Here is a 20,918-nt window from a genome sequence, read left to right as displayed (position 1 = left end):
GCTACAAAGGATTCCCTCTAGTAATGCAGTTAATGAAGTAGATTGCATTTTAACATGTATATTCCCAAATTAACCACTTTTACAAGAATGAATTTATTTAAAAATTATTTTTTTCAATTTTTTTAGCAAGGGAGATAAGAGACAGGGACAGGAAGGTAGATGAGGAAGGTAGTTGCAGCACTTCAGTTGTTTATTGATTGCTTTCTCATACATGCAGGAGTGGGGATGGGGGTAGGGCTCCAGAAAAGCCAGTGAGCCCTTGCTGAAGCCAGAAACCTTTGGGCTCAAGCCAGCGATCTTGGGATTTCAAACGTGAGTCCTCAGAATCTCAGGCTGACGGTCTATCTACTGTGACACTGCCTGGTCAGGTTACAAGACTGAATTTAAATTAAAAAAATCTTTCAATCACAAAATACGTATCTTAAATACATGAAAAAGCAAGGAATATAAGAATAGATCCCCATGCGCGTATTACTGTCACTATTTTGACATATTTACTTTATCATTCAGTGAGAAGAAGGGAGGGAGAGACAGACTCCCACATGTGCCCTGACAGGGATCTACCAGGCACTGCTCAGTTCCTCCAACTGAGCTCTTCTTAGTGCCTGAGGCAGAGGCCAGAGAGCCATCCTCAGCGCCTGGGGCCAATTCATCCCTACCGAGCCATGGCTGCAGAAGGGGGGGGGGGGGGAGAGAGAAGCAACAGAGGGAGGGATAGAGAAGCAGATGGATGCTTCTCCTGTGTGCCCTGACTGGGAATCAAACCCAGAACTTCCACATGTGGGGCGGATGCTCTACCACTAAGTCAACTAACTGGCTAGGGCTTTGCTTTACTTTTTAAAGAAATTAAAAATTCAAAGTGTTACAGATACTGCTAAAATTTCACTCCAATCTTAACTCTCTCCCCCTCTTTCCCTCTATATCCTCCCTAGAAGTAACTTTTTAAAAATTTGTTTAATTCTTATGGGTGTTTTCACTGTATATCAACACTTATAATAGTTTTATATATTTAAGATTTTTACATGAATAGCATGTCATACATATCCTTTTTTAAGATGAACTTTTTAAAAGCAGTTTTAAGTTTACAGCTGAACTGAACAGAAAATTGAGTTCTCCTCTAGAGAACCATCAAATCCCACACCAGGGGTGATACATTTGTTATAACTGATGAACTTATGTTGACATTTCATTATCCATTAGGGTACCTTTTATGGGTTTTGACAAATGTACCCACCATTAGTATCATACAGATTAGTTTCACTGTCCTAAAAATCCTCTGTACTCTGCCTATAACCTACAGGAACCACTGATCTTTTACTATTAATATAGTATTGCCTTTTCCAGAATGTTAGTCAGATTCATAAAGTAGATTTTTTTTTTTCTTTTTTCCTTTTAGCAAGACAGACAGGAAGGGAGAAAGATGAGAAGCAGCATCTCATAGTTGTAGCACTTTAATTGTTCAGTGGTTGCTTTCTCATAAGTACCTTGATGAGGTGACCCCTTGCTCATGGTCAGCAACCTTGGGCTTCAAGCTAGATACCTTTGGGCTCAAACCAGTGACCACGGATTATGTCTACGATTCCACACTCCAGCTGGATGAGCCTGAGCTCAAACTGGTGACCTCAGGGTTTCCAACCTGAGTCTTCAGCGTCCCAGGTTGACACTTTATCCATTGAGCCACCACCTGGTCAGGCATGAAGTAGCCTTTTTGATTAGCTTCTTTCACTTAAAAATATATTTAGGATTCTCTCATGTCATTTTATGGCTTGATAGCTCATTTCTTCTTGGCCTGAATAATATTCCATGGTCTGACTGTATCATAGTTTACCAGTTTCCTGAAGAGCATCTTGGATGCTTCCAAGTTTTGGCTATTACGAATAAAGCTGCTCTGTGTGGGCATAAGCTTTTAATTCATTTGCACAAAAACCAAAGAGTGTGATTAATGGATTATATGGTAAGAATGTGTTGTTTTATAAGAAACTGCCAAACTGTCTTCCACAGTGGCTATATGACTTTGTATTCCAACCCACCATAAAGTAGAGTTCTTATTGCTACAAATTCTCACCAGCATATGGTATTGTCAGTTTTTTTCCTTTCTTTTAAACTGTGGTAAAATATGAATAACAAAATCATTTCTAAAAATGAAAAAACCTTTAGGTAGAAAAAAACTGTAAAATTTACCATTTTAACCATTTTGAAGTGTACACTTTAGTGCCAAGTACATTCATACTGCTGTGTATCCAATCTTCAAAACTCTTCATCTTGGAAAAACTGAAATCTATACCTATATCCAACTCCCTACGCTCCTCTTCCCTCAGCAATCATTAAATTACTTTGTTTCTATGAATTTCACTATTCTAGGTATCTAACATAAGTAGAATCATACAGTATTTGCGTTTTGTGGCTTAGCATAATGTCTTAAGGTTCACCCACATTGTAGTATGTGCCAGAACCCTCTTCTTTTTAAATCAGAATATTCCATTTTATGTCTATACTACATGTTCACCAACAATAAGTACAGTGCACCAATTTTTCCACATGTTCACCAACCCTTGTTATTTTACCTTTTTTTTTAATCCAAAGTGGGTTTGACCCGCATTTCCTTAATTATTTGTGATCTTTTCATATGCTTGTTGGCTATTTGTATATTTTCTTTGGAGAAATGTTTATTCAAATCCTTTGCCCATTTTTAAATAGGGTTGTTTATTTGCTATTGAATTGTAGGAGTTCTTTATATATTCTGGATTATTAACCAAATATCAGATTTGCGAGAATTAGTCCGAGTGGAGCGAGCGAGCTGAGTGTGCGGTGGTGTCTCGGAAACCGGTAGCGCTTGCAGCATGGCCGACCAACTGACTGAAGAGCAGATTGCAGAATTCAAAGAAGCTTTTTCACTATTTGACAAGGATGGTGATGGAACTATAACAAAGGAATTGGGAACTGTAATGAGGTCTCTTGGACAGAATCTCACAGAAGCAGAGTTACAGGACATGATTAATGAAGCGGACGCTGATGGTAATGGCACAATTGACTTCCCAGAATTTCTGACGATGGCAAGGAAAATGAAAGATACAGACAGTGAAGAAGAAATTAGAGAAGCATTCCGTGTGTTTGACAAGGATGGCAATGGCTATATTAGTGCAGCAGAGCTTCGCCATGTGATGACAAACCTTGGAGAGAAGTTAACAGATGAAGAGGTTGATGAAATGATCAGGGAAGCAGATATTGATGGTGATGGTCAAGTAAACTATGAAGAGTTTGTACAAATGATGACAGCAAAGTGAAGACTTTGTACAGAATGTGTTAAATTTCTTGTACAAAATAGTTTATTTGCCTTTTCTTTGTTTGTAACTTATCTGTAAAAGGTTTCTGCTACTGTCAAAAAAAATATGCATGTATAGTAATTAGGACTTCATTCCTCCATGTTTTCTTCCCTTATCTTATTGTCATTGTCCTAAAACCTTATTTTAGAAAACTGATCAAGTAACATGTTGCATGTGGCTTACTCTGGATACATCTAAGCCCTTCTGCACATCCAAACTTAGATGGACTTGGTCAAATGAGGGAACATCTGGGTTATGCCTTTTTTTAAGTAGTTTTCTTTAGGAACTGTCAGCATGTTGTTGTCGAAGTGTGGAGTTGAAACTCTGCATGGACTATGGACAGTCAACAATATGTACTTAAAAGTTGCACTACTGCAAAACAGGTGTATTATCCAGGTACTCGTACACTATTTTTTTGTACTGCTGGTACTGTACCAGAAACATTTCTTTCATTGTTATTTGCTTTTTAAACTTTGTTTAGCTACTGAAAGAAAATCTTCTTATGGCACAATTTGTCTCAAATCCATTCCAAGTTGTGTATTTGTTTTCCAATAAAAGAAAATTTTACCCCCCCCCCCCAAATCAAATAAAAATCAGATTTGCAAAAATTTTTTTCCATTTCATTGGGTGTCTTTCTCACCTTGTTGACTGGGTCCTAGATGTGCACAGAAGTTTCAAAGCTTGATGCATATATTTACTTTTTTAACTGACTGATTTTTAGAGACAGAGAGAGGAAGGGGGGAAAGAGAAAGGGAAGGATAGAGGGAGGGAGAAAAGAGAAAGAGGGAAGAAGGGGGGAGCACTCACTTGTTGCTCTACTTAGTTGTACATTCATTGGTCACTTTCCCTATGTAACCGACTTGTTATCTAACCCACAATCTTGGTGTTTCAGGATAATGCTCTAATCAACTGAACAAACCAGCTAGGGATATTTTTTGTTACCTATTCCTTTGGTGTCATATCTAAGAAATCACTGCCAAATCCAATGCTGTGATGTTTCTGTCCTATCTTTTCTTCTAAGAGTTTGTTTTAGGTCTTACATTTAGATCCTTAATCCATTTCAAATTAATTATTGTATATGGTGTTAGGTACAGGTCCAGCTTTATTTCCACTGATTGTGAATATCAAATTTTCCCAGCACCATCTGTTGAAAAGACTGTCCTTTTCCCATTGAATGAATGATAGCAACGACCTTGTCAAAAATCATTTAATTAATGATAGGCCCTGGCTGGTTAGCTCAACAGGTTAGAGCAGGGTAAGTCAACCCTTTTATCCCTACCGCCCACTTTTGTTATCTCCGTTAGTAGTAAAATTTTCTAACCGCCCACCAGTTCCACAGTAATGGTGATTTATAAAGTAGGGAAGTAACTTTACTTTATAAAATTTATAAAGCAGTTACAGCAAGTTAAAGCATATAATAATAATTACTTACCAAGTACTTTATATCGGATTTTCACTAAGTTTGGCAGAATAAATCTTTAAAAACAACTTACTATAGTTAAATCTACCATTTTATTTATACTTTGGTTGATCTGCTACCGCCCACCATGAAAGCTGGAACACCCACTAGTGGGCGGTAGGGACCAGGTTGACTACCACTGGGTTAGAGCATCGTCACAAGGCAACAAGATTGCAAGTTCGATCCCCAGTCAGGGCACATAAAGGAAAGCAACCATTAGGTGCTACGGTTTAATTCTGGGCTCCCTACTCTATTCCATCAGTCTATAAGTCTGACTTTATGCCAATAGTACAGTTTTGAATACCACAGCTTTGTAATTAAGGTGTTTTTTTTCATTTGATTGCTTTTAGAGAGACAGAGGAAGGTAAAGGGAGAGGGGGAGGGGAAAGAGGTAGTGACAAAAGTATTCATTTGTTTTTCCACTTAGTTGTGCTATAGTAAGTTTTAAAATTGAGATGTGTGAGATCTCTAATTGTCTCTTCTTTAAGATTATTTTGACTACTCAGGATCCCTTGATATTCCATATTAGCTTTAGGATAAAACTTTTTATTTCTGCAAATAATATCTTTGGGTATTTGACAAGGATTGCATTAAATCTGTAGATCACCTTGGGTAGTATGGACACTTACACGTCTTCCAATTCATTAACACAGGATGTCTTTTCATTCACTGGTTCTTTCAGCAATATTTTAGTTTTCTGCGTAAAAGTCTTTCACCTCCTTGGTTAGGTTTATTCCTAAGTATTTTATTTCTTTTGATATTATTGTAAATGGACTTGTTTCTCAATTTTTTTCTTCAGGCTGTACCTTATTAGTTTATGCTGGTTTTATGTTCTGTAACTTGACTCAATCACTTATGTCTAACTTTTTTTGTGGGGCTCTTTAGGGTTTTCTACATGTAAGATCATGGCACCTGCAAAGAGGTACTTTTCCTTGTTTCATTCTAATTTAAATGCCTTTTATTTATTTCTTTTTCTTGCCTAACTGTTCTGGCTAGGGTCTAGGTCAACAAATTGAGGCTCGCAAGCCACATGCGGCTCTTTGGCCCCTTGAGTGTGGCTCTTCCACAAAACACCACATGTGGGTGCTACCTCGATAAGAAATGTACCTACCTATATAGTTTAAGTTTTAAAATTTTGGCTCTCAAAAGAAATTTCAATTGTACTGTTGATATTTGGCTCTGCTGACTAATGAGTTTGCTGACCACTGGGCTAGGGCTTTCAAAACTATGTTCAATAGACCAGGTGAAAGCTAGCATCCTTGTCTTGTTCCTGATCTTACATTAATAGCTTTCAGTGTTTCACTACTGAGTGTGATGTCTGCTGGAGTTTTCCTATTTGGTCTATATTAGGTTGAGGTAGTTTTCTTTTGAGTTTGCTGAGTGTTTTTTATCATGAAAAGAATTTTGTCTCAATTGAGATCATGTGGCTTTTGTGTTTCATTCTGTTCATTTATGGCATATTACATTGATTGATTTCATATATTAAAACTGTCCATGCATTGAAGGAATAAACCCCACTTGGTCGTGGTGTTTAATTCTATCAATATGCTGTTGAATTACTTGCTAGTGTTTTGTTGAGAATTTCTGCAACAGTATTCATCAGACATAGCCTGACCTGTGGTGTTACAATGGATAAAGTGTCAACCTGGAACACTGAGGTCGCTGGTTCGAAACCCCAGACTTGCCTGGTCAAGGCACATATGAGAGTTGATGCTTAGTGCTCCCCCTCCCCTTCTCTATCTCCTGTCTAAAAACGAAAAAAAAAAAAAAAATTGGTCTGCAGTTTTCTCATCTAGTGTCTTTGCTTGACTTTAGTACCAGGGTAATGCTGGCCTCATAGAATGAGTTTGGCAGTGTTCCCTTGTCTTCAGTTTTTTTGGAAAAGTTTGAAGGGGATAAGTGTTAATTCTCCTTAAACGTTTGGTAGCATTGACCAGTAGGGGCATCTACTCCTGGGCTTTTTCTTTGCGAGATTTTTGATTACTGATTTAATCTCCTTACTAGTTATAGGCCTGTTCAGATTTTCTATTTCCTCATGATTCAGTCTTGGTAGGTGATGTGTTTCTAGAAATTCATCCATTTCATCCAGGTTATTTGATCTGTTGGTGTATAAGTCATATATATCTTTATGCAATACTTTTTTCTCTATAAAACACACAAGTAAAAATATCTTACAGGAGGAAACACCAAAATATAAGTACAAAAATAACTAAGAACTCAACAAAAGGAATAATCAATATGAATTGGTGTGATGAGGAAAACTTAACTGAATTCTAGACACTTAAGTTCAACTGAAAATATAAATAAGATAGTAAAATAAAGGGAAAAACTAGGTGTTTCCGGTAAGGGCCCAATAAAAGCAAGGAAAGGAAAGCAGAACTTAACATTAATGGTGAGGTGTGTTCACCTGTCTGAAGTAGGAGCAGTCTGAATTGAAGTTATATAGATGAGGGAATTATAAATTAAAAAGGTAAGAATTAATCTGGTCGCATAAGGCATACCTCATTTTACTGCACTTTGCAGATGCTGTAGGTACCCCCTTCTCATCACCAAGGCAAGACCCTCCACCAGCAAAATGAGTATAGCTGAAGGCTCAGATGATGGCTAGTATTTCTTAATATAAAGTATTTCTTTAATTAAACATGTACACTGAGTTTTAATTTAAAAAAAAAATTTTTTTTAAAGATTGTATTTATTCATTATAGAGAGGGGAGAGAGAGAGAGAGAGAGAAGGAGGGAGAAGCAGGAAGCATCAACTCCCATATGTGCCTTGACCAGGCAAGCCCAGGATTTTGAACCGGCAACCTCAGTGTTTCCAGGTTGACGCTTTATCCACTGCATCACCACTGGTCAGGCATACTGGGTTTTTTTTTAAAGACATAATGTCACTGCATATTTAATATACTACATAGACAGTATAGTGTAAATCACTGAGAAACCAAAATCATGTGACTTACTTTACTGTGATATTCACTTTACTGTGCTGGTCTGAAACAAAAGTGAAGTATCTCTGGGGTATGCCTATACTTTAATGTATGCTCTTTCACTAGCATTTATGCAGCAAAACCTCAAACAGCTGCTAAACTGAACTGAGCCTGAAATAGCTAGATTATGAAAATTTAACTGACTCTTATAGATTATAGAAATCCATTAAAGATTTATGAATTTAAAAGTAGTAACAGCAATGGTGTTCTGGGAAGTTTACTGAAATACTGAATCCCAGTGTGTGTCACCTGGGGTGATTTTGTCACCCAGAGGACATTTGACAATTTCAAGATAACTTTGGTTATTACAACTGGGGGAAACAGTGCTACTTGTATCTAGTAAGCAGAGGCAGGTGGTGCTGTTAAATATTCTACAATGTATAGCCAAGTCCCCAAAGAATCATCTGACTCAAAATGTCAAGAATGCCAAGGTTGAGAAACTCAGCTATATTCAACTATGAGCTATTCTCACAAGAACCCAAATTAAGTTCAAACATATTAGAAAAAAATACACAGACATTTCAAAAATTAATAGTAATAAGACTATGAAGGATTATTTTATTTTTCCATTTTTCAAAAAAACTTTTACGCCTGACCAGGCGGTGGCGCAGTGGATAGAGCGTCGGACTGGGATGCGGAAGACCCAGGTTCGAGACCCCGAGGTAGCCAGCTTGAGCGAGGGCTCATTTGGTTTGAGCAAAAGCTCACCAGCTTGAGCCCAACGTCGCTGGCTCAAGCAAGGGGTTACTTGGTCTGCTGAAGGCCCATGGTCAAGGCACATATAAGAAAGCAATCAATGAACAACTAAGGTGTCGCAACGAAAAACTGATGATTGATGCTTCTCATCTCTCTCCGTTCCTGTCTGTCCCTATCTCTCTCTCTCTCTGACTCTCGCTCTGTCTCTAAAAAAAACAAAAACAAAAAACTTTTACAATTACCATGCCATTACCAGTTCAAGAGTAAAGAAAATTAGACTTAGAAAATTTGATTGCGCCTGACCAGGCGGTGGCGCAGTGGATAGAGCATTGGACTGGGACGCAGAGGACCCAGGTTCGAAGCCCTGAGGTTGCTGGCTTGGGCCCAAGGTCACTGGCTTGAGCAAAGGGTCACTCACTCTGCTGGAGGCTAACCCCCCCCCCAAGATACATATGAGAAAGCAATCAATGAACTAAGGGGTCTAAGGAGCCTCAATAAAGAATTGATGGTTCTCATCTCTCTCCCTTCCTGCCTGTCTGTCCCTATCTCTCTCTCTCTCTCTCTGTCATACACAAAAAAGAAAATTTGATTGCCTGACCTGTGGTGGTACAGCGGATAAAGTGTCAATCTGGAATGCTGAAGTCATTGGTTCGAAACCTGGGCTTGCCTGGTCAAGGCACATACAACAACCAACCAATGAACAACTAAAGTGAAGCAACTATAAGTTGATACTTGCCACTCTCCCAAACTGTAAAATCAATAAAATCTTTACTTTTTTTTATTTAGTCACTAAGTCTTAGTAGAGGTCATTTTATAAAAAAGTTTCATTTACTCCCTTTCTTTCTCTCTCTCTCTAAAAAAAAGTATCATTTAATACTTTCAAGTTCTTAAGTTCCACTTATATGCCAGATTCTGGTAAGAATTAAGAGTAGAATGGTATATAAAATAGACAAGATCCACTCTCTCTGGGAACTTAATAGTCTGATGGGAGGAAATAACATTGAATAAATACACTAACAAATTATGATCAGTGTTTTTAAGTAAACACCAGGGCATTTTCAACTAGCTTGTTCCAGGATGACTGAAGTAAATGAAATTGAAGTTTCAAAGGATGAGAAATAAACAGACATGTGAAAGAAAGGGTAAAGATAAAGAGGTTGGTGGGCATTCTGACATAGTGAAGGGCCAGAAGTGAAGAGGGCTACTGATGTGTTAGAATAAGAGAATTTAAGAGAAGATGAATGAGAGTATAGTAATTAAGGAACGTAATACATTTAGAGAAAGAGGTGTAAGTAGGCAAGAACCACATTTGCAAGGCCTTGAAGGTCTCAGTAAAAAGTGTGAAAGCTAAATGTGGTGGGAAGCTAATGAAGCAGAGGAGGGATGTGATTTGTTTTTAAAAGAATCATGCTGGTTATTTTATGAATTAGAAAAGGCAATAGCAGAAACAAGGCAACCACGGTGGAAAAGAGATTATATTGAAGCAATAACGATTTGCCCCAGATTTTAACAGTGAATAAAAAGTTAACAGAAAAGAATGGGTGACATTAAATAATATAATATTTACAACCTTGTGTAAGAGAAACCTCTTTCCAGGGAAGCTGCTGTAGAAGCAGGCTACAATATGCCTTGTCATAACAGCCATGCCCCCAACCCTGCCCCAATCCACATCTGACTGGTAATGACCATGAAGGGGGAAAGCCAGAAGTAAAAAATACCGGCTTCAGCCTGACCAGGCAGCGGCACAGTGGATAGAGCGTCAGACTGGGATGCAGAAGGACCTAGGTTCGAGACCCCGAGGTTGCCAGCTTGAGCAAAAAGCTTACTAGCATGGACCCAAGGTCACTGGCTTGAGCGGGGGGGGGGGGGGGGGGGGGGGGGGACGGACGACGACTCAGTCTGCTGACGGCCCATGGTCATGGCACATATGAGAAAGCAATCAATGAACAACTACGGTGTCACAACGAAAAACTGATGATTGATGCTTCTCATCTCTCTCCGTTCCTATTTGTCCCTATCTATCCCTCTCTCTGACTCTCTGTCCCTGTAAAAAACAAACAAACAAACAAAAAAACACAAAAACCGGCTTCAGCTTGGTCTGAGCTTGTTAGCTCAATCAGATTGTCTTAGTAACAACACAAATATAAAGACTAAGATAGTATTTGGGAAAATAAAACAGTATCTAAGTTAGTGGCTGACAGAGCAGTACAGTGAAGGTATGTGAATTCCTATCACCAAGACACTCCTATCTGTAGTATACTGCTCACAAAAATTAAGGGACATTTAAAAATGAATATAAAGCTATAAAATAGCCCCTAATTTTTGTGAGCAGTACACAACTTAAATAATGTGAAAATTGGTTCCTTTATTTTCCTAAAACCCCATCCTTATTTGACCTAGTCTGAATAAGGGTGTTTCTGGCATTCTCAAAAGCTTCATCAAAACAAGTACCAACTATGGTGGAATTTTAGTTTTACAAAAACTGAAGTTAAAAAAAATTATTATTAAGCTTTCCTAATGACATATAGCTAATGAGATGCAATTCTAGGTCTTCTTCCCATTCTAAAAATCAGGCTTTTCCACAAATCTCAAAGGAAGAGTTATCGAACACCAAACATTTAGGATGTCCTTCTTTTCAAATTTGAGGTGCGTATTGATTGTAAATCTAAATTAAGGAAAAGATAAGAGATCTACTGTAACACTAGCTCACAGTGGCTACAAGGGACAGTAGGAGCCTGAGAAACCTTAACCTGCGAGAATGTGAATTCCATGTGAACAGCAATTTAGCCCATGTTATTCATTGCTCTATTCTGATGGCCTACAACAGAACCTCGAACATAGAAGCTGAACAAATAAAGTCAACACAGGAAGGAGCAGATGGACAAGTCAGTAAAAAAGAGCTGCAAAGAGTTCACCTTACACCCCTAGGTACAAAGTTGTCTCAGTCTCTACTTTATTCTCTCTTAAGTTTCATGGGGTTTTTTTAAACATACAACTTTACAACCATACAGTTCACCTGTGGTTTTCAGTACATTCAAAAAAATGTATATCAATCTTCAACATAAAAAGCCCTATGCCTTTAGCAGTCATTCCCCATCTCCCTTGTCCTAGGAATGGACAACCACGAATCAACTTTCTGTATGGATTTGCCCACCCTGGATATTTCATATAAATGAAATTATACGGTATGTGGTATTTTGAGATGATTGGCTTCTTTAAGGAAGGAAAATGTTTTCAAGATCCATCCAGGTTGTTGTATGTAGCAGTGTCTCCTTTTTATGGCAGAATAACATGCCATTGTATAGATGTACCATTTTGTTTATTCATTCATCAGTTGATAGACACTTGGGTTGTTCCCATATTTTAGTTACAATGCATAAGGTTACTATGAACATTCATATACAGGTTTCTGTGCAGATACTTGTTTTCAGTTCTCTTGGGTTCATACTCAGGAGTGGAACTGCTAAGAGTTAAACTTTGTGAGTTTATGTCAAACTGAATTCCAAAGTGGCTCCACCATTTTACATACCCATTAGCCATGTGGACCAATTCCACATCCTCACAAACACTTGTTACCGTTTATTTTTCTGTTTACAACTATCCTAGTAGGTGTGAAGTACTATTTCATTATGGATTTAACCTACATTTCTCTAATGACTAAGTGATATTGATATTTTTTATTTGTTCAATGATACTGTTTTTCTATCATTTCAAGATATTATTATTGTTTTAAAAGCTTGAGAACAAAAGGAAATGGGAAGAAACTATTCAAGACATTAAGAGGAAAAAATGTGAATACTTTTATTAAGATGTTTAAGGGGATGACGTCAGAGAAATGGCGCCGTAAGGAGTGATACTGATAAACCTCCTCAAAAATTCAACAAGATCTTCAACCAGAGACAGAAAAACCTATCCTTGGAGCTTCCAGAACTTCCACACTAAACGCGAAGGTATGATCGAGTGAAAAATTGACTAAATATATAATCAACCCCGAAGGAAATAAGGAGAAAGAAACACTCTGCCTTCCTCACTAACCTAAATAAGGGCTGCTTTCACTGGGAACTGAGAGTATAGGAACTAAGGCGGGCATAGGGTGTGAATAGAACCAGACTGCGGCACAAATGTCCAAACCAGGCTGTGGCACGGACATCCAAGCCGAGGAAAAACTGTGCTTGTGGCAACCCAGTCAACACAAACTAATGCTCGCAACAAATCCAGACAAAGAAAGGCACTTGGGACAGCCATTTGTCCCGATCTCCTGGTCAGCACGCGCAGATATTGGGCGAGAGATTCCTCCTAGAGCCCCGGGGGTGGGCGCGTGTATTACCGGACAGAGGGGCAGAGTCAGAGGTCTTTGTGTGGGCCAAAGCCCCGCCTGATTATACTAGCGGCTCTGACTGATTAAGCCTTACCTAGAGCCCTGTGCTGAGTGGGAATAGAGTGGGGATTTGCCAGCTCTTTGAGCCTCTAACTCTCCAGGCAGAGGCAGCAGCAACCCCATAGCTGGATCATCAGGCTGCTAATTCAGGAAGGGGAGACTAGGAGAGAGGCTCCAGGAACACGGACTCTCTCATTAGCGGAGCCTGCGCTAATGAGCCTCAACTGCCAACAAGACTGAAGCCGAATATATGACATCACCATAGAGACTTATCAACTGCAAACCTCTACCTAAGCGTGCCACAGGGGCAGAACACGGACAGGGTACAGAGTCACCGACCAGGAAGAGGGAGAGAAAAGAAAAAGCAAGAAGATAACCTCTCAAAATCAAGAATAATCCACAGACTTTATAACCTATCCCATTTTATTATATTTGTTCGTTTGTTTCTCTTATCTTCTTGTCCTGATTATTTTCTTCCTCTTCCAATTTGGTCGTTTAATTCTCTGCCGGTCTTACTCTCTCCTCTCCTTGAACTACACTACCCATAAGTGTTACAACTCCCATTATCTTTTATTTCTTCTTCCTTTCTCTCTATGAGGGTTTTACTTCAAAACCTTTAACTCTCTCTTTCCTTTTATTATTTTTTCTTCTTTTTGAGTTTTCCTCTTTTTTTTTCTCCCTCTATATTAGTTTCTTCTTTTCTCCTTTACTTTTCCTCTCATTCAATCTTCAATCACGAACAAATTATTTGATCTCTGGGACTCAAATTTTTCTTTGTGATGCTTTGGGGGTTTTTAATTTTGCTTTTTTAACTCACTAGCAGTGCTTCCAACCCTGCTTCTCCATTTTATTTAGTTCTTGCTCCACTAAATACAATAGTAATTTTTTAATTCCCCCCCCCTTTTCCTGTTTCCCTCTTATTCCTCTCATCACATCTCTCAGTCAACCATCATCTAAAGCAAATCATTTTATTCTTGACCAAAATTTTTTACTGTTTTGCATTTTGTGGGTCCATACCCCCTTTTCTGCCCCTTTATCACTTTTCCCCAACTCAGGCCCTCCATTATACATAGTTTTTGATCTATTTAGCACAATATAATTCACAGTTCACAAGATTTTTCTCAGGAAGGAGGGAGGAGGAGAGGAGAGGGAAAAAAAGGGGGGAATACATTTTTTTATTTTATTCTTTTTTATTTTTTAAACTTTTTATTGTTTATTAATTATCATTAATACTATAAAAAAAAACCACCCTCAGATGCCATTAAGGAAAAGGAAATCGAGTATCATGGATACAAAAGACAGAGGTAGCATAGATACATGAGGAAAAATCTATGGAGAAAAAATTTAATATATTGAAAACCTTGGAGCTAAATGACAGAGAATTTAAAATAGAAATCCTAAAAATACTCAAGAGATATACAAGAAAACACAGAAAGTCAATTTAGGGAGCTCAGAAAACAACTCAATGAACAAAAAGAATATATTACTAAGGAAATTGAAACTATAAAAACAAACAGAGATGAAAAACTCAATTCACGAGCTGAAAAACAAGGTAACAAACTTAGCTAATAAAACAGGCCAGATAGAAGGTAAGATTAGTGAAATAGAAGACAAGCAACTTGAGGCACAGCAGAGAGAAGAAGAAAGAGACTCAAAAATTTAAAAAAAATGAGAAGCCCTATAGGAATTGTCTGACTCCATCAAAAAGAATAACATAAGAATAATAGGTATATCAGAGGGAGAAGAGAGAGAAAATGGAATGGAGAACATATTCAAACAAATAATAGATGAGAACTTCCCAAGCTTGTGGAAAGAACTAAAGCCTCAAATTCAAGAAGCAAACAGAACTCCGAGTTTTCTTAACCCCAACAAACCTACTCAAAGGCACATCATAATGCAATTGGCACAAACCAATCACAAAGAAAAATTCTCAAGGCAGCCAGGGAAAAGAATACAACATAAAAAGGAAGGCCCATTAGATTATCATCAGATTTCTCAACAGAAACTCTACAAGCTAGAGGAGAGTGGGCCCCAATATTTAAAGTCCTGAAAGAGAGGAACTTTCAGCCACAAATACTATACCCATCAAAGCTATCCTTCAAATACGAAGGAGAAATAAAAACATTCACAGATACAGAAAAGATGAGGGAACTTATTATCAGACAACCCCCACTCCAAGAATTACTAAAGGGGGTTTTCCAACAAGATAAATAGAACAAAACAAAACAAAACCACAAGTAAAAGCTCCAAAAAGAACACAATAAAACCAAATTTAAACTGTGACAAGAAAAACAAAAAAAAAGGGGGAGAGGACGGAGATTAACAGTAGCAAAGGACGATGGAGTGCAAAAATACTCATAAGATAGTGCACTACAATGAACAGGGTAGGAACCCTTTTCATTACTTAATGGTAACCACCATGGAAAAACCACCACAGAAGCACATGACTTAAAAACGATAGCACCAGAGGAAAGATGTATGGAATACAACCAAACAAAAACAAAAGACAGAAAAACGAAAGAGAAGAATCAAACAAGACACAAAACTAACAGAAAGAAATCTATAAAATGGCAACAGGGAACTCACAGGTGTCAATAATTACACTAAATGTAAACGGATTAAACTCACCAATAAAAAGGCGTAGAGTAGCAGAATGGATTAAAAAAGAAAATCCAACTGTATGCTGCCTACAAGAAATTTATCTAAGCAACAAGGATAAAAACAAATTCAAAGTGAAAGGCTGGAAAACAATACTCCAAGCATATAACATCCAAAAAAAAGCAGGCATAGCAATACTCATATCTGATAATGCTGACTACAAGACAGCAAAACTACTCAAAGAAAAAAACGGTAATTTCATAATGATTAAGGGGACGCTGAATCAAGAAGACATAACACTTCTTAATATATATGCACCAAACCAAGGAGCACCAAAATATATAAGACAGCTACTTATTGACCTTAAAACAAAAACTGACAAAAATACAATCATACTTGGAGACCTCAATACACCGCTGACGGCTCTAGATCGGTCATCCAAACAGAGAATCAACAAAGATAATATAACACTAGAGCAGCTGGATATGATAGACATCTACAGGACATTTCATCCCATAGTGACAGAGTATACATTTTTCTCCAGTGTACATGGATCATTCTCAAGAATTGACCATATGTTGGGCCACAAAAACAACATCAGCAAATTCAGAAAAACTGAAGTTGTACCAAGCATATTTTCTGATCATAAAGCCTTGAAACAAGAATTCAACTGCAAAAAAAGAGAAAAAAAACGCACCAAAAAGGGGAAACTAAACAACATTCTTTTAAAAAATGAATGGGTCAAAGAAGAAATAAGCGCAGAGATCAAAAGATATATACAGACAAATGAAAATGACAATACGACATATCAGAATCTATGGGATGCAGCAAAAGCTGTGATAAGAGTGAAGGTCCTATGAACAAACAAGAGAGAGCCCAAGTGAACCACTTAACTTCCCACCTTGAGGAACTGGAAAAAGAAGAACAAAGACAACCCAAAAGCAGCCGAAGAAAGGAGATAATACAAATCATAGCAGAAATAAATGAAATAGATAACAGAAAAACTATAGAAAAAATTAATAGAACAAGGAGCTGGTTCTTTGAAAAGATCAACAAAATTGACAAACTCCTGGCAAGATTTACCAAGGAAAAAAGAGAAAGAACTCATATAAACAAAATCCAAAATGAAAGAGGAGAAATCACCACAGACATCATAGATATACAAAGAATTATTGTAGAATACTATGAAAAACTATATGCCACCAAATTAAACAATCTAGAAGAAATGGATAAATTCCTAGAACAATACAACCTTCCTAGACTGAGTCAAGAAGAAGCAGAAAGCCTAAACAGACCAATTAGTAGGGAAGAAATAGAAAAAACTATTAAAAACCTCCCCCAAAATAAAAGTCCAGGCTCAGACGGTTATACTAGCGAATTCTATCAAACATTCAAAGAAGACTTGGTTCCTATTCTACTCAAAGTCTTCCAAAAAATTGAAGAAGCAATACTTCCAAACACATTTTATGAGGCCAATATAACCCTCATACCAAAACTGGGCAAGGACAGCACAAAAAAAGAAAACTACAGACCAATATCTCTAATGAATAGAGATGCCAAAATACTAAACAAAATACTAGCAAATCGAATACAACAACATATTAAAAAATAATACATCATGATCAAGTGGGATTCATCCCAGAATCTCAAGGATAGTTCAACATACGTAAAACGGTTAACGTAATACACCATATCCACAAAACAAAGAACAAAAACCACATGATCTTATCAATAGATGCAGAAAAGGCATTCGAAAAAATACAACACAATTTTATGTTTAAGACTCTCAACAAAATAGGTATAGAAGGAAAATATCTCAACATGATAAAGGCCATATATGATAAACCATCACCCAACATCATATTAAATGGCATAAAACTGAAGGCTTTCCCCCTTAAATCAGGAACAAGACAGGGTTGTCCACTCTCTCCACTCTTATTTAATGTGGTGCTAGAGGTTCTAGCCAGAGCAATGAGACAAGACAAAGAAATAAAAGGTATCCATTTCGGAAAAGAAGAAGTAAAGGTATCACTTTTTGCAGATGATATGATCCTATACATCGACAACCCCAAAAAATCTACAAAAAGACTACTAGAAACAATAAGCCAATACAATAAGGTCGCAGGATACAAAAATAACATACAAAAGTCCATAGCGTTTCTATATGCCAACAACGAAACATTTGAGAACGAATTCAAAAACATAATCCCCTTCACGACTGCAAAAAAAATAAAATAAAATACCTAGGAATAAACATAACAAAGAATGTAAAGGATTTATATAATGAAAACTACAAACCATTGTTAAGGGAAATCGAAAAACATACAATGAGATGGAAGAATATTCCTTGCTCTTGGATAGGAGAATAAATATAATCAAGATGGCCATATTACCCAAAGCACTATACAAATTTAATGCAATTCCCATCAAAATTCCAATGACATTTTTTAAAGAAATGGAACAAAAAACCATCAGATTTATATGGAACTATAAAAAACCCCGAATAGCCAAAGCAATCCTAAAGAAAAAGAACAAAGCTGGGGGCATTACAATACCTGACTTCAAACTATATTATAGAGCCACGACAATCAAAACAGTATGGTATTGGCAGAAAAATAGACAGACATTCAGACCAATGGACCAGAATAGAAAGTCCAGAAATAAAACCACATATATATGGTCAAATAATTTTTGCTAAAGGGGCCAACAACACACAATGGAGAAAAGAAATCCTCTTCAACCAATGGTGCTGGGAAAACTTGAAAGCCACATGTAAAAGAATGAAACTGGATGGACTACAGCTTGTCCCCTTGTACTAAAATTAATTCAAAATGGATCAAAGACCTAAATATAAGACCTGAAACAATAAAGTACATAGAAGAAGACATAGGTTCTAAACTCATGGACCTTGGTTTTAAAGAGCATTTTATGAATTTGACTCCCAAGGCAAGAGAAGTGAAGGCAAAAATAAATGAATGGGACTACATCAGACTAAGAAGTTTTTGCTCAGCAAGAGAAAACAACAACAAAATAAACAGCCAACTAAATGGGAAATGATATTTTCAAACAGCTCAGATAAGGGCCTTATATCCAAAATATACAAAGAACTCATAAAACTCAACAACAAACAAACAAACGATCCAATAAAAAAATGGGAAGAGGACATGAACAGACACTTCTCCCAGGAAGAAATACAAATGGCCAACAGATATATGAAAAGATGCTCATCTTCATTAGCTATTAGAGAAATGCAAATCAAAACTGCAATGAGATACCTCACACCTGTTAGATTAGCTATTATTAACAAGACAGGTAATAGCAAATGTTGGAGAGGCTGTGGAGAAAAAGGAACCCTCATACACTGTTGGTGGGAATGTAAAGTAGTACAACCATTACGGAAGAAAGTATGGTGGTTCCTCAAAAAACTGAAAACAGAACTACCTTATAACCCAGCAATCCCTCTACTGGGTATATACCCCAAAAACTCAGAAACACTGATACGTAAAGACACATGCAGCCCCATGTTCATTGCAGCATTGTTCACAGTAGCTAAGAGATGGAAACAACCAAAAAGCCCTTCAATAGAAGACTGGATAAAGAAGATGTGGCAGATATACACTATGGAATACTACTCAGCCATAAGAAATGATGACATCGGATCATTTACAACAAAATGGTGGGATCTTGATAACATTATACGAAGTGAAATAAGTAAATCAGAAAAAACCAAGAACTGCATTATTCCATACATAGGTGGGATATAAAAGCGAGACTAAGAGACATTGATAAGAGTGTGGTGGTTAGGGGGGGGGGGGAGAAAAATGGGGAGGGGGAGGGGCACAAAGAAAACTAGATAGAAGGTGATGGAGGACAATCTGACTTTGGGTGATGGGTATGCAACATAATTGATTGACAGATAACCTGAACATGTTTTCTTTGAGAAAAACAAAAATCTTACAATGTAAGGCCACATGGGACAAGTGTCAAAAGAGTAGGAAGAAGTAGAATATGGTATATTAAAAAAAAAAAATGTTTAAGGACTGACCAGGCGATGGTGCAGTGGATATAGCATCGTACTGGGATGTGGAAGACCCAGGTTTGAGACCCCGAGGTAGCCAGCTTGAGCGAGGGCTCATCTGGTTTGAGCAAAAGCTCACCAGCTTGAGCCCAAGGTCACTGGCTTGAGCAAGGAGTTACTCGGTCTGCTGAAGGCCTGTGGTCAAGCATGTATGAGAAGGCAATCAATGAACAATTAAGGTGTTGCAATAGGCAACGAAAAACTAATGATTGATGCTTCTCATCTCTCAGTTCCTGTCTGTCTGTCCCTGTCTAACCCTCTCTCTGACTCTATGTCTCTAAAAAAAAAAAAAATCTTTAAGGGAAAAGTTAACAATGAACTCATTTCTACAGATATTCTTGTAATACAGTAAACATCTTCACATAATATTCAAAAGCAAAACAAGGAATCATTTTACATCTGTACTCAATGGTAGTGCTTTATAACTTTGCCTTCAATACGCTTTTATCTCCCCTTTCTTCTTACTCTAAGCCTCCCCATTCTTCTGGGAAACCTGATTTAGGTAGAGGTATTAACACACATGTGCGTGCACAGCTGGACACACAGCATCTGACCGTACACTATCTCAGACACACGGCATATGACCGTACGCTAGCCAATCTCAGAACCATATTCTTCTGCCCCCAGTAATTAATTCAGGTTGAAGTATGCAATCAAATCTTGTTCAATCAGAGTCAACCCTAGACTTAAGACTAGCACTACACTGCTCACAAAAATTAGGGGATATTTAAAAATGATCACGAATCTATAAAATATCCCCTAATTTTTCTGGGCCAATTATACTTAATGCCAGCTGTGGCCCTGTACTCACCAGGTTATGAAAACCAGACTCCCTCATTATGCTTAAACTTAATGAGATAGGATTCTGTTCCCTAAAATATAACTATATAATATTAAAAAGTCAGCTCTTTCAGCCTAAAACCATCAGACCTAACTTTCAATATCAACATTATGGAAAAAAGTTTTTTGTATCTTTAAAGCAACTATTCTAGCCTGACCTGTGGTGGCGCAGTGGATAAAGCATCGACCTGGAAACACTGAGGTTGCCGGTTCGAAACCCTGGACCTGCCTGGTCAAGGCACATATGGGAGTTGATGCTTCCTGCTCCTCCCCCCTTCCCTTTCTCTCTCTCTCTCTCCTCTCTAAAATGAATAAATAAATAAAGAAAAGAAAAAATATATATATTAAAAAAAAAAAAAAGCAACTATTCTAAACCCAGACAAAAACACTGGCTTTCATACTTTAAAGAAACAAAAATAAAGTAACAATTATTTGAAAATCTTAAAAAATATTTCCTTGTTTTCTGGAGCTGGGACTGCTGTGGAAAGTGGATAAACAGGCACAGGGTAAATAGGATGGGTGGCAAACAGGACAGATTTATTTAATAAAACCCAGTAGAGAC

At 37.5% G+C, this 20,918-nt stretch overlaps 2 protein-coding genes across 2 annotated transcripts in view; one reads left to right on the top strand and one right to left on the bottom strand.

Moving 5' to 3' along the window:
* KPNA4 (karyopherin subunit alpha 4) overlaps nt 1-20,918 on the bottom strand; it is an 88,030-nt gene that overhangs the window by 55,203 nt on the left and 11,909 nt on the right. The window lies entirely within an intron of this gene.
* LOC136379603 (calmodulin-1-like) lies at nt 2,776-3,394 on the top strand. Its single transcript, XM_066346998.1, has one exon. It carries the CDS (start codon nt 2,841-2,843, stop codon nt 3,282-3,284), a length of 444 nt encoding a protein of 147 aa, XP_066203095.1. The 5' UTR covers nt 2,776-2,840; the 3' UTR covers nt 3,285-3,394.

This window comes from Saccopteryx leptura, chromosome 8 (genome assembly GCF_036850995.1).
Source record: "Saccopteryx leptura isolate mSacLep1 chromosome 8, mSacLep1_pri_phased_curated, whole genome shotgun sequence".
NCBI classification, from domain to species: domain Eukaryota; kingdom Metazoa; phylum Chordata; class Mammalia; order Chiroptera; family Emballonuridae; genus Saccopteryx; species Saccopteryx leptura.
The sequence above is the reverse complement of the archived record's forward strand: the minus strand, read 5'-3'. Positions and strand labels throughout refer to the sequence as shown.

Excerpts from the sequence above, each read along its gene's own strand:
- LOC136379603 (XM_066346998.1), top strand. The coding sequence starts at position 2,841 with ATGGCCGACCAACTGACTGAAGAGCAGATTGCAGAATTCAAAGAAGCT.